General features: G+C 38.6%; 1 protein-coding gene across 1 annotated transcript in view; it reads right to left on the bottom strand.

Moving 5' to 3' along the window:
• Nucleotides 1–2,542: 2,542 nt before the first annotated feature.
• Itga8 (integrin subunit alpha 8) overlaps nucleotides 2,543–15,551 on the bottom strand; it is a 169,399-nt gene continuing 156,390 nt past the window's right edge. The window contains 3 exon segments of the mRNA XM_051205834.1: nucleotides 2,543–5,512; nucleotides 7,203–7,325; nucleotides 15,008–15,109. Coding sequence (XP_051061791.1) covers nucleotides 5,426–5,512; nucleotides 7,203–7,325; nucleotides 15,008–15,109 — 312 coding nt within the window. The 3' untranslated portion in view covers nucleotides 2,543–5,425.

The raw sequence follows: 15,551 nt of genomic DNA, 5'->3' as shown, positions 1-15,551 counted from the left end.
GTCAGATCAGTGTTTAAAAATTATTGATGCAGTTGGGTTATCCATATATAGAATGACTGAAGGTATTTAGGAAATCAAAGGATTGGTTAGTAAACCAATACCCATCTCCTACATGCAACTATAAAGCAATTTCTACAAACATAGACTGGTAAAAGCCTGTCTTTGTCCTCACTAATAGTATGTTCAGGCTTTGACCATTGCTGCTGTCCCAGGGCATAACTATCTGTATGCATCAGACAAGTTCATCCCTAGTGATTCTGTCTTGATCTTCAGCAGCAAGAATATTGAAACAGCACTGGTTTTGTCTGATTTCTTCTGAGTGGCCATATGACATTAGATGTGTTTAGGTTTGAAAACATGACATATAATATATATCAGAGGGCACATCTTAGTGTTCCAAGCTATGGGGAAAGTAAACATGTGTAGCTTCTTCTCGCTGGGATTCATGAATACCATTCCGAAGAGTAGTGAAAACTTAAATAGCTTATGGAACATTAGCGAAAAAAATTGTTAAATATTAAAGCTCAAAATTAAGTATGTCCATTAAATTTATTTAATTTAAAAATGAGCTACAGATTAAAATAAAGTAAAATTTGAAAGTAATCATGAAACTGTTGAAACCAGTGACAGAATTGTGAAGAAAAAGTTATGTTTAGGTCAGTGTAAATTCATTTAATTTTCTTAGGAGCAACATGTTGGTTATGGAGAACTACAAACACCTTCATTTCATTTGAGTGAGCAATATCTAGTCTTACAAAGTTCACATAATTAAAAGAAACAAAGTTCATTTAGTGAAAAGAAGCAGAGAGAACCTCTGTACAAATACTGAATTAAATTTGTTCTTTACATCTGAAATTCAACTGCTTTTCCAGCAAGAGAGAGATTGTAATGAGTGACATCTCACAGACTGAGTAGGACTTTGGTATCTGTTTGGTTTGACTTGTCATTATCCTTATCAGAGATGCATATATTAGTGACCACATACCTGACAACAAACAACATGAAGGAGGAAACACTTATTCTGGTTCATGGTTAGTGAGGGGATGTCTGCTGGGATGGGTGGGTAAGGTGTGGTGACATGGCAGCTAAGCAGGTGGCTGAGAATCTCCATATAGCAAGGAATAAAGAGGTAGAGAGTAAACATAGAAGTGGGGTGGGACTTGGTCTTAAACACTTAATGTGTATCTCGTCTATGTCAGTGACCTGCTTCCTCTACTCAAGGGTTTCTCCCCAAACAGTGTCTCCAGATGGAGCTCAAGTGTTCTAATGCATGAGCCTAAGGGAGACATTTCACACGTACACCATGTTGAGATAATTAGGAATTAGATCCATATCTAGTCATAAAATATATTTGTTTCACATACACCTAGAGATACTTTTTTTTCAAAATATTGCTCATGTACTTCTTTGTTTTAAGTTATGTGTCTATGTGTGTGGATCTATACATGTGTGTATGGGTGCTCGAGGGGATCAAAAGAAGGATAATGATCCCTGGAACTGGAGTTACAGGTGGTTGTGAGCCTCCTGCCCTGGTGAGGGTGTTAGGAACTGGACTTTAGTCCCCTGCAAAAACAATGAAGCACTTGTGTAAGCCAGGGTCTCTAGTGCAGTGACAAAGCACCATGAGCAAAAAGCAAGTTGGAGAGGAAGGGTTCAGCTTATACTTCCACATTGCTCTTCATTATCGAAGGAAGTCAGGAGGCAGGAGCTTATGCAGAGGTTGTGGAGGAGTGGAGGAATGCTGCTTACTGGCTTACTCCTCCTGGTTTGCTGCTCCTGATTTCCTATAGAATCCAGGACTGTCATCCCAGGAATGACCCCACCCACAATGGGCTGAGTCATCCTGTATCAATTACTAATTAAGAAAATGCCTTACTGCTGGATCTTACGGTGGTATTTTCTTAGTTAAGGTTCCCTGCCTTCAGATAACTCTTAGCTTGTATATAGTTGGCATAAGCTAGCCAGTACAGCACCCTTAACCATTAAATCATCTCGCCAGCCCCAATGCCTATGTTCTAACTGGGATCCATCACATCAGATCAAATATAGGATTTTTGACTTATGGAAACATATTGATATTCAAAAGTTTTAGATTTTTGAATCCAGAAATTTAAATCTGGAAATAGTCAACTTCTAATAACACTGTATGGACATTATAAGTAGAAACATGGACTGCTATGGTATTTAGTAGTTGAAGTGGTTTACAAAAGTACATGTTCACCACAAATAATTAATGTGCAAATATATGTCTACTTGTTCTTCAGTGTTTTGAGCATCCATTATATACCTGACTTTGTGGCTAGGTGTAGAGAACACATAGCTGAAACGATATGGCGACTGTTCTTACTGAAAAACAATCAGGTTGAGAACTAATCATAAGTGCATGTGAAAAGTGAGTCAAATGAAGGACAAGGTGAGAGAAGAACCTTGAAATTGGCTAAATATGTAAGGCAGAATGTTATAAAGGAGAAGAGAGGCACGGATGTGCAAATCACAACAGACAAATCAGGTGCATGAATGTGGAACTATTAGGAATGATGTGAACATTTGAACCTCTTTTTAAACATCATCCATGACTATAGGTGTATCAATGTAAAGGGTGCAATTATTCAGAGTAAAACAGCTGTCACCACAACTCAAGTATAGAGCAGTTTTGCTACCCAAAGATAACTTCTTCCAATGTTGAATCCTCTTATGATAAAGGAATTGAGGCATAAAGGGATAATGACCTCTTTGCTGTTGGTCTATTATGAATGGGAAAGCTTCATGTGCATAAAATAAGCTATACACATGCTTTTGTGTCTTTAATCTTTAATTTTATTGGTGACAATGTAAATAGGTACAAGAAACTCTCCATCATCCCTACACATGTATTTAAATAAAACGAGATCTAAGATTTGGATTTCAGTGATGACTAGAACATTATTACTTTATTGTATAAAAATCTCCCAAGTTTACAAAATCTGCTCATTTCCCTGTGCCTTATAAAAAAAAACACAAAACAAGAAACAAAACAACTGCAAGAACCAGGAAAAAGAACTTAATGAAGAGAAATACATATAGGTTCCTGTTGAAGTCTAGCATGTGATGAGTTATGAAAACCTCAGCAGTGCTGTGAACATTGTTGTATACTCAGTGTTCTCTGTGACGATGAGTGTCTAAGAACATACTGGAAGGTTCACATGACCTGTTTTCTGTGTGCATGTGGATGGCAGACATCTTGCACGTCTATAGTAGAGACTATAGGAAGCCATAATTTCCTTTGGTCCATATATTTTTCTGTGTTGGTTCTCTCTACCCCCTGGCATCTCTAGTTTCCCACATATGGTTGTATAAACTGTTTCCCCAGTTCCTATGCTTAATGATAAGAGTTCTCTGAGTTCCTTCCAAATCAGAGATGAATTCCAAACTGTTGGGGAGTTTGTACTGGTCCTCCATCAGGAATCACAAAAGTTAAACCATTATGTAGTATATACAGAGCTGTTTGTCCCTCTCAAATCATATCATATTGAAGGCTTTCTGCTTACGAATCTGGTTTTACCAAAAAGACTGACAGTGAAGACAACTCCAGAGGTTTGTATGGAGCCACAAAACTCTTTGAGGCAAGGCCATGCTCCAGGCACTAGCCACACAGACTGGGAACTAGATGTGGACTCCTGATAGACAGGGACCAGCTACCAGGACAGATTTAAACGACAAGCAGGGGAAGATGAACAGCAACAATGTTCGTCTGCTTTTCATTTGCTTTCCAAGGCACTTTGGCAACTGAAGCCAAGTGGCTCCTTTCCAGGTTAAGGCAGCACATGAAATTTACTATCTGTGAGTTTGCTTCATCTTTCAAATAAAGTGTCATTGTTGAAATTAAGACACAGATTTTCCAGACTGCTTTGTAAACATTAGGATTTTGGTCAACTTGTTGTATCAGACTTAGTATTCAGGATACTAATTAAAAAAATTAACTAATGCCAGTGTAAACATGCCTCAGATACATAGGTCTTTTATCTATTGCACATAAAATTTTGTTCAGCATTTCTCCACAGCAATTTTTCATTTCTATAAAAAGGCTATAATATTGTGCAGACCATCTTATGAATTTGGCTGGTCAATATTACTTCAAAATGGTAATATTACAAATGATTATGAATTATTTACAAGAGCTCTAAGCAACATTTTTCTGGATGGTTAAGTAAAGATGATGGTAAAATAGCTTAAATGTAGAAGATTATTTCCCAAGATTATGTTCTAGGAAAGATTAAACAGAAAGCAGTGGGTAATAAAGCTGTAATAAGTACTGTTACATCCTCAGGAGTGAGTTTTCTGATTCTCTCACACCTGTATAACTTCATATATCTCCATTTTATTCATGTTCAACATATTTTGTTTTTCTATAAGTGTGAGGTATTATAAAAAATGTGTGTAGATCCCAAGTTAAACATTGGTGTTTACCATAACTATTAAAATAACATTTACCCATATTGTTAAATTGTTTTTTATATGGACTCTACAAATTGTGCCAGTACTTTAAATGCCATCACGATAGTGAGTACCTTGAAATTGATGCTTTAAAGAAATCAGTGGAAATAGTTTTTTTACATGTATAAAAGGAACTATAAATACAAAATTTTGTGTTGAATTGTGCAGATATGGTTTCTTGGAGAGCATGAAGAAAAGTAACTCCAGGCGGCAGTCAGCAAGATATTAAGCAACATTGACCCCTTGCACCAATTTGTGTATAACACCGTCTAACACAAAAGTAAGCCCAATTAAACATGTTATTTGCAGAGTAGTTGTCTTAAAAGGAAATAAGCTGAGTGATGTTGAAATCTAGCCAACTAAATCTTAATTTCCAAATCCTCTGAATGGCCTGATTCTCTACCTAGAAAAATGGAAAATAAATAAATACATTTTTTTGTCTTCACTTAATGAAATGATCTTTGTTGTTTCACAAGTACTTTCACAGTCCTGACAACATATTGCTTGTCTCCCTGAGCCATCGCATCCTTAGAAAGGTTTCTCTTCCCTAGGGAGGTGTCAGAGATTTCATTGGGTTACAGTAGTGTTCAATCTTAGTTCACCTCGTCTCTGTAGGAATCATTTTTGCAAGTCACATTGGGCTGATCTGGACAGCCGCCTGAGTTCCCACAGCCATTCCAAAATGTCGGCCAGATGTGAAACGGTGAAAGCAAAAGGAATTGTCACAACTGCTGATTGTTTCTACAGTATTGGTGGTTTCTTTTCCCACAGGGTTCTTCACACTCCATGTCAATGCATGAAGTAGATGAGGTGATCATCAGGTATCCTTCCATCCCCTAGGTCACTGGCAGCTATGGAAGGCTCTGATCATTTCGCTCTTGTGTCCTTTCTTTCTTTCCTTCCTTCTTAGAACAGGACCAGTGTTTGTATTTTAGGTCTTCACATTTCTGAGTCATGCCTCTGGTGTCTTGTCACTGGTCAGTTGTTCCCTATCTGTCATTTCATCCTGAGGAGGTCTTGCTCTATCAAAGAATCCACACTAGGAGAAAGGAAAGTCAAGTCATCTAGGGAGTTTGTAAAGACCCTTATTTGATTAAATATCTTGCATTTTGCACATCTATCTAATTCTCCAAATTAAGAGGGGAAATCAGATTATTGGTTATCTGTGGAGAGAATTCATTGCTTGGACAAAGTTAGCAGAACATCTGTGTCCCTCCTCCTGCCACATAAACAGTGGTGGCAGAATGTCTTCACTTTATAGAAACCACCCACATACCTTAGATGTTTTCTTGTATTGTAACTAGTCTTCTAAAAATTGCTCTGCTTTTCTGTATGCATTCCTCATGGGCCTGACAAATGACCTGACAAGTGTCATTTCCTGTGTTCTATAGGGTACCTAGGACACATTGTAGGAAGAAGTGACATTGTGTTCTGTTCTTCTGGACTTGGTGGGACATATAGTATTTAGAGGAAGATCCAGTTTGTGGATATGTCAATGACAGTACCAGGCAGGACTTTTAACAGGTTTACCAGTCCTCTGGTAAAGATGATTTCAGAAGATTTTTTCTATTGAATTTCAAATTAATTGTAACCCCAGAGGATGAATATTTTCCTAGAGCCCTAGAGATTGAATCATTATTGTTTCATGTGTGGGAAACAGAAAGAGTTCTTTTGCAAGACTAGTGGGATATTCTCTCATTTAGCATATAGAATGTTATCCAGTTACCATAAGTAGCAGACTAATGCTAAAGTTATCTCTACATGTGTGCCAGAGACTAAATGGGATCAGGATAGTATGGACAGCTGATAATGATTAGAAAAGCTATTCTTTAACACAAAGTTTTCTAAGTTTTGTAAAGCATACTGCTGCCTATTGTTTCAAAATGTATAAATGCTGTGTTCTCAGAGAGCCACATAATAGTGGTTGACTAAGATGAGACTGGGCTATTTTTCTAACCATGTCACTATGACACTGTTTTTCATTTAGAGTGAGAGACTTGGCAATGGACAAGTCATTTGGCTATAAATCTGATGCTCTTACAGACTTTCAGAACATGCCTCAGCAGGACATACCTAACAATTTGTTAAGGTTTCTTATTAGAGACAGACTAATTGCCAAGATGGAAAACTAATTCCACACACCTTATGCACGACCTATTTGGCCTAATAGCTGAAATGAAAACAAAAATTAGAGTCAACCTATATTAGTTGATTAACTGCATTGCTTTTAAAGAGAAATTCAAAGGACTGGTGATAGAATCATGCCAATAAGACATGGGTAACAATCTCCTGGGTAACTGAAAAGAAAAAGAAGTCTTGATATCAATAATATTACTCTGAGTACATTAAAAAGATCACAGGTCTTAAGACAATTATTCAATATATTAATTTATAAGACATCTCAAGATAAGGGCTGGGAATGCCACTCAGGAGAGAAAGGCTTGTCTAAGTTTGTGCAAATTGCTGAGCTCAATTCCTATCACTCAAATAGAAATCACACCCCCCACAAAACTTCATTGTGGTAGAAATTTACCCATCATCTTGTAAAATATTAGCCCCACACATATTAAATTTCAAAGCAAAATATACACAATTTTCTTCTGTCCTGAGAATTTATCAAAATCAGAAACTTATGGCTTTATCATTACATTTAACAATTCCCAACCATATACTTTTACCCCCTCAATGACTTCTCAATGACAACAGAAAAGTAATGAAAATTAGCTTACCTTCCATAAAGCTAAAGTTAAGATGGCCAGGACCAGCAAGCCAAGAAGGATTGCTAGTATTATGACCCACAATGGAATTGAGAAGGAAACATTTGGAGTGGCCCAAATCACAGATGTCTTAATCTGAAAAGAAAATGAAGCCAATGAGTGCTATCTCGATGAGATAAGCAGGTGATTTCAGTTTGCTATTGTAGATCATCCTGAAGCCATTCTTATACTAGCTGAAAGAATTCCAGGGCAGATTAGAAGGTTACAGGGACAGAACTTGGATTCTCTAAAACAGGCACACACCCATGTCTAGGAGACTGAGTGAAAAATCTAACAGCAGATACTTGTTGGATGGGTGACCCTTTACTCATAAGACCATAGACTGAAATCCAGGAAAACTGAGAGCCAGTAAGATGGAAAGAAGAGCTTTAAGGTGTGGACCTCTCTGCACACGATAGACTAAAAGCAGTGAGTGTCAAGAGTATCCACACACCTCATAGAACTCAGCTGATCTCACTGAAAGGTGAATTTATGAGCAACCATGAAATATTAGATATTGGAGAGTCAGTGTCACTAGTTAATGTCAGTTCTGGGTCTCTTCATCTGTAGACTATTTATCTAGTAATAAATGACAGCTGAGAACTTAAGGCTAGCCACCCTGTGTCCATCTATCCATCCATCCATCCATCCATCCATCCATCCATCAATCCATCCATCTATCCATCCAGTGTGTGTGTGTGTGTGTGTGTGTGTGTAGATGTCAGAGAACAACTTTCTCTAGGTACAGTCTGTCCTTTTACCCTGTGAATTCTATGATTAGAGCTCAGGTCGTCAGGATTGGTAGCATGTGCTCTTGACCATTGAGCAATCTTACCAGCCCCTATCTTGCATTTTTATGGAGTTACTTGATATGAAATTTGTCAGAATGAGAGTGAAGCTACTTGTGTCAACCCTAACAAATGGGAATAAACAAAGGTGGCATGAAAAAGGGTTCTTATGAATGACTGCTTGATAGTCATCAGTAACAAAGATTCTGCCCAGGAGGGCCTTGGAGAGATGGTTCAATGATTAAGAACACTTAATTGCTCTTGCAGAGGATGGGAGTTTGACTCCCAGCACCTGCAAATACCCATGAATCCAGTTCCAGGAGATTTGACTTTCTCTTCTGACCTATGCAGGCACCTGCACACACACACACACACACACACACACACACACACACACACACACACACACACACACACACCCATACACAGAAATAAAATAAAATCTTTAAAAGACTCTGCTGAAATAAAAAAGATCACTTCAATCTACACACATTTACAAACTGTTCCCTTTTTCTCAACTTCTCCAAGTATAGTCAGTTTGCTGTAGCAAATGTATTTCCATTGCAGTGATGTTCTAGTACCTAATAAACATCATTATTAATAGAAGACACTCTGATTGCTTAGATTGATGTTGTACTGGGCAAAGTGATGTGGTGTTATCTTCATGTGTTTGGGCTGCCTTCAAACCTAAGTCTAATTTTCATGGACAGAGCTGGAGTAAGCACCTGGAGTTAATAGGAGCCTGTGTCATTCCCCACTGTTGGAAAGATTCCTGGAGGAGAATGAGACCTCCCTAATGGGTCTGTAAGGTCAGAACTTATGAATACCATCTCCCCACTGGGGCAGAAGAAGGGCCTCTCTTGCTTCTGAGCTGGGAGTCTGTGCAAGGAAGCTACAGACCTCCATACAAAGTGGAGGAGGGACCAAGCCATGCTGCTGAAACCTTTGATCAGAAAAATGGAAGTAAAAATTATTCTAGGATTTGAATATTATCTATCATGCTTTATATATCTGTCTGGCTTTAACAGCAGTAAGCATTGCTTCTTTTAAGTTGGTCTATATGCTTTTCATTTTAAGTATGTTCACTGAAACTACCTAAGAACTCTAGACCACAATCCTATAGGGAATTATGGAGAGGGAACTATGACCAGTTGGTAGCTGTAAACTGGTCTGGCAGAAAACAACTGGACAATTTCATCAGTGGAAGTGAGTATTGGACCCTAATCACGCCTATGTATGTATGTATGCATGCATGTTGGTTGTTCTGCCTTCTTAACTAGATTTGGAACCTTGCCAATGCTCTGCTCAGCTCTTCCTGGCTTTATTGTTCCTCTTATCTTAATCCATGCCTCCATCTAGCAGACATATGAATGGATAATGGGTCCTTCACCAGGTGACCTCCCTATCTGACCATTGAAAGCTTTAATGGACTGTGTCAAACACAGTCTATCTGTGGAAGTAAGCATTGGCATCCCCTACAAAGATCAAAGCAAGATTCTTGAAGGACTCCCTTTTCTCAAACAGCAGTGAAAAAGCACAGCTAACGCATGGGATGGACACATGTTCTCAACAGGGACTTCTGGAGCAGGGGCAACTCTTTCCTGGCTCTTGGCTTATATTTGTTTTCAAGGTTCTGGCAGCTGTGCCTTAGGCAGCCTGTGGGAGATGATCACCATGTGGTGATCCAAAACTCTGAAATCCTCTTTTAGTTCCAGAATTCTGAGTTTCTCATTATCAAAACTGTGGCCAGCCTGATTCCAGTAACATCAGGTTTATTTTAAGCCACCACTTCCTCCCATCCCTCTGAGTACCCTGAAGTGTAAGGACTATCCATGTCATGTATATTCTTGCATCCCACTCCATGCAGTTCACTAAGGGGAAGGGACCGAAGGCCTTTGGGGACTCTGAGTGCTTCCCACTGCCTCTGGGATCCAAATGGCCCAGTCTAAGACTGGTGTGACTGCCGACCTCTCTCCACCTTGGTGTCTTCCTAAGATGATCTGGTATTTATGCTACATATTTAGAAAGTCAGGACACCAACACCATTGGAAATGCATAGAGCACTTTTGGGCGTGCAGTGCAGTTAATAGAGAGTGGCTGCAAAGAGGATCACCATGAACTGTGTGCCTTGGAGAGGAAGGATTAAGGTGGCATTCTTCCCAAAACTCAGTGCTCTGTAGAGATAAATGTGGCTTAAAAGGAATCAATTAATTGGTCACTTTGTTGGGACCTATGTTTATTTAAATTCATGGCAGTGGAATATTGCAAACTAATTTTGGAGATGTTTGAATGAAAATGAAATGCTAACAAATACCAAAACTTGGTCATTTCTAATACTTACATTCATCTTGATAAGCCTTCAAGCAGCTTTGTCTGAAGTATTCAAAGGTTAATAACTAATGAGAAAATGAAGCATGGAATGTGAGATTTGCTATGAATAACTGTGGATTTATGCTGATAAATTTGTGTTCATGTCAAATAATATGAAACACCCCATGTTCTCTGAATCTCTGTAGGAATCATCAGCTGTGACCTTGGGCTTGCTCACTACTGCCCAATGGAAATATTAGACGTGTAAATTCAGCCACATTAAAAAAAAATGAGGAGACATTAACTTTAACAATATACTGTTAACCTAAATATCAACTATTATCTGTTAATGTAAACCTATTATTTAAATTCGTTGTTAATATATTAAAAAGTAAATTATCTCTTACACTTTTTTTATTGTTTCCAAAGTCCAGTTATTCTTCACAATTGGCCACATGCAACAGTCACAAAGTTTTCAGTCACTAAAGTGAAATTCATTTCTATGAAACAAACAAACTGCTTAATGGGAGAAATATTTGTATGGCATCAGACCTCTCTGTTACATTTTATAGAAGGGAAATGAAAATAAACTATGAGTTTGTTCTGTAGTCCTACATTTCAGGAACTCAGGTTCTATAGGCCTGGCATTGTCCTGTGACTCAATGGTGAGATCAGCTGACATATCCAAATTCCTCACTGTAAGATTTGTCTGCCTTACAGCAGAGTACAGACCACACATTGCAGAGAGTGTTTACTTTAGAGCTTGCACTGGATAGAAGCTCTTGTGCTTGGGCCTGATGACCTGAGTGCAAGCCCTGGATTCCACAAGGTGGCAGGAGAGAATCAACTCCTAAGTTGTCCTCTGACCTCCAATAGGGGTGTGTGAGTGAGTGTGTGTGTGTGAGTGTGTGTGTGTGCACGTGTGCCTGTGCAGCATGTGTTCTCTCTCTCTCTCTCTCTCTCTCTCTATATATATATATATATATATATATATATATATATATTTCTCTTTCTCTCTCTTCCCCCTCCCCTTCTCAAAAAATTGGAAACAATGAAGACTTATTTTCAGGCTTGGGACTGGATTTTTAACTTCCCAACAAAAGTTAATATTGAGTAACTGAAGACCTTAAAATGTTGTGAGGAGCCTAGTTGCTTGCCAACAAATCAGCTATCTGCTTTAATGCATTTTTGCTTATCAAGAACTTGAAGGTATTTAAAGTAGTATAAAAACTTAGCAACTCACTCATTATCATTATCTGTGGCTTTAGGAAGTAGAATCTATAAATTATAAGCAGTTGGATTTTCTCAAAGTGATCCTAAGCAGGGAACATTTAATCTTACCTTCATCATATCATAAATCTTGCTGTTCTTTATTATGGTTGAAAGACTATAAATAAACTTCAATATGTCTACATTCTACCATTGACATTTATGGTATAGTTTTGGGTATTTTGATTTAAAAAAACACCAAGGTGGGAGGAAACAGCTTCCTTTTGTTTGCAAATGTAATTAACATTGACGTGTGTGTTTACATATCACAAAGTCTTATGTAAACATACTGGAATGGGGTCGGGTGAATGTTTTAATAAATACACCAAGACGCTTTACCTACATGCCATTTAGAACAAAACAGAAACACAAAGGGGAGCAGCTGAGCACACATTTCAACAGCCCCCGGTGTCATGTCTTTTTAATTTCCTTTTTTCCCCCTGTGCTGTGATGATTTAAGATCCACTTGTATGCCTCTAAACCATATGCCCCCTACCTTACCTCTAATAGGTGTTTGTTACCAAGTCAGATGCTATGTGAGTGGCAGGCGGGACTATTTCCTACATAAGCAGAGCTTACTTATACGTCAAGATCTGGCTGAATTATGATTACATTGAAAAGGAAGTACAAACCAACTAACCATCCCACACAATAGTCCAGGAAAACAATCGTATATCAGCTAGTCTCACTACAAAGTCTTCCCCAGTGTCCTGATGGACCTTGGCTGATTCTCAAATGACTGATTCAACTGACTCTCCCACCTTACAGCAATTCTCTTCAGCTGGGCTCTTTTTGAGAGAAAGAATGGCAAGACCTTTGAGAACTGTCTCATCAAGATGTCTGCCCTGTCCAGCCAGAGTTCTCTCCAAGCCACAGTTAACTTTGTACTGGCAAGATCTTCTCCAGTGAGCCACATTTAGGAGACTTGAAAGCATTTTCCTTCCTAAATGTTTTTCCAATAACCTTTGTCTGAATGATGCGGTAAGTCATCGTCATCAGATAGCGGGTCTTTTTTTCGTTTTTAATATGGCAACGGATGGTGCTGTAGGAGGAAACATGCATTTGATCATTTCATGGATCTTTTGAGATGAGTTGAGAACGTCAGGCTGTCACCTGTAGCCAGTCCCGAAAGATGCAATCCTGTTGACGGAATCAACTGGAACATGTGTTTCTGTTATGAAACACGTGCTCCAAGAAAACAAAAGGGGTCTGGATTTATCTCCCTGAGAGCCGCAAGTCTTTGAACCTCTTTGGATGAACACTCTGTATTAAAAGCCCTAAGCCTCTGTTTTCTGGGTTGAACATAAATCCAGGCTATAGCAGACAACTTGTGAGAGAATGAGAAGTGATCTAAATGAAGAAAGATGTGGCCAGGCTGGCTTTAAAATACATTGCTTAAATCTTGATTGTCATTTCCAGTGTGGGCTTACTAGACTTAGCCAGAGACAAGGAGACATTTGGGGATGTTTATTAACATTTGTTGAGACTGGAGACTTAATTATTCCTTGCCAATCACTGAAACTTCAGTTATCTATAGGGTTTTAAATCACAGCTGAAGGCCCCTCTCCACACCTATTTAGTTCAAACACATGGAGTGAGGTCTCAGGATGTATATATTTCTACATGTATTTAAAGTTGCATGAGTAATGATTCTAATTGTATATTCCAAGTTGAGACTAGATAAATAATCAATAGATAATCTACTTCACTTATTTTTAAGTGAGTCTATGTGTGCATATATACATACGTGCACACGTGTGTGTGTGCATGTGCGCGTGTGTACATATGCATGTGCATGAATGCAGAGACAAAAAGCAACTTCAGGTGTTGTCCCTTGTGAATAGTCTGCCTTTGTTTTTATTTTCATCTTGAGACAGGGTTTCTCACTGGCCTAGAATTGGTAAAATCGGTGAGGGAGGCTTGCCAGGGAGCCTGAGGCCTACTGAACTTGTCTCTACCTCCTCCATGCCCTGCCCTTTATTTTATTTTATTATATTTTATGTATATAGGTGTTTTTGCCTGCATGTATGTCTGTGCACTGTATGTATGACTGGTGCCCACAGAGGCCAGAGAAGGCCATCAGATTCCCTGGAACGGGTTATAGACAGATGGTGTGAGCCACTATGTAGGTGCTGAGAATCAATCCCAGGTCCCCTGGGAAAGCAATCAGCATTCTTAACCATGAGCCTTCTCTCCAGTCTCCGTCTCAAAAAAAAAAAATCTGAGTTCCAGATACTGGACTCAGTATCTGCAAGGCAAACAATTACTGACTGAACTATTTCTTCAATCCCTAATTTCAATTATCGAAGGCCAATTAGGCTACAAAGAGGAACCATTAGAGTTAAATGGAAGACCCAGGCTGGAAATGGATAGGTGACAAACGGATCAACTATATACATTCTAATGGAGCACTTCACAAATTTGATTGTGCGGATGTCCTGATAATTTTGATCCAAGACATGCTCAGAGAGAAGCTTGCTTCTATATTTCTAACCAGCTCCCAGAAGATGCCCGGGATCCTGGTTTACAAGACACATTTTGAATAACAAAGGTTTAGGGATCAGAGTTGGGGGTTATGATTATCTTCTGATAACTAAGTGAGGAGACTTGAAACTTTAATACTGATTTTGTTTGTTTGTTTGTTTGTTTGAGACAGGGTCTCTCTGGCTGTCCTGGAAATCATTATGTAGACCAGGCTGGCCTGGAACTCACAGAGATCTGTCTGCCTCTTCCTCCTGAGTGCTGGGATTAAAGATGTGTGCCACCGTGCCTGGCTTTAATATTGTTCTGAAGAGAACTGAGTTTTTCAGGGTTTGATCATCTTTGTAAGTAACTAAAGTTTTGTGAACCATCTTTTTGACACTCTCAGCAATGGCCTTCTCATCTTTGCAAGGGTTTGCCACACTCCAGAAGGTGTCAAAAATTATTTTGTGGCAGCTGTGAAGCTGAAGTCTTAATTTTTTAAAAAAAAAACAATATTTGTTCAACTGAAGCTCATATTTCCCCATCTCTCAACTCAGAATTGTTCTTGGCACGAAAAGGACAGAGGATTCTAAAAGTTTGCAGCTGTTCTGGGGAAGTTTCCTCTCTCCCTACCAAACCAGCCATGCTGTTATCAAAATTTAAGAACCAGTATGATGTTGTTAGGACCACTGTTTCTATTGGAATGTGTTTTTCTGAAACAGAACAACAGACTTAAAAAAGTGCTTTATGGTGTAAGTCTTGCACCTGTAGTTTTTGATGTAGAAATTTCCATGAAAATTTAATAACTGGGTCAAAAAGCACTGGGAAATTTCTAGAACAAACAAGAAAATGGTGGGATCAAGAGGAAAAATACTCTTTAATCCATGCAAATGTCTTAACCAAGCCCGAACTTGGCTAATTAGATACTCTTTACCATGAAATACTCACTGCTATGCTCCCGGTGGGAAGTGTTGCTGGCTGGTCTTTATAAGGCATCTTCTTCACTGTAAAGGACACCAGGGATGCAAGAGCATAGGGATCATTCTTCCTCTGAAAGTAAAGGCATTTATTTAAATGTATGTCCTTGAAACATCTTAAATATACTGCTGCACACTCAGTTGTTTTTAGTAATTTCAATGTTCAAATTTTTCTTTCTTCTTTTTTTTTCTGTTCTTTTATGTCATCCATCCATCCATCCATCCCAACAAGCTTTCAACTACGACACATTTATCCATCCTTCCAAATGTCTGTACATTTATCTTTTCTCTAAATATCCCCCCATCTATTCAAATATATGACTAACCATTCATGTACCTCTTATTTTTAATTATATGTATGTTTAATATACACTTTAAACTTATTCACACACATTTGAGGGTGGGGTTTTTTGTTTGTTTGTTTGTTTTGTTTTGTTTTTTGACAGGATTTTCACTATGTAGCCTGCTTCTGCTTCCTAAGGGATTTTAGGCATGTGCTACTAAGCCTGGTTAAG

Source organism: Phodopus roborovskii, unplaced genomic scaffold (assembly GCF_943737965.1).
Source record: "Phodopus roborovskii unplaced genomic scaffold, PHOROB, whole genome shotgun sequence".
NCBI lineage: Eukaryota > Metazoa > Chordata > Mammalia > Rodentia > Cricetidae > Phodopus > Phodopus roborovskii.
The sequence above is the reverse complement of the archived record's forward strand: the minus strand, read 5'-3'. Positions and strand labels throughout refer to the sequence as shown.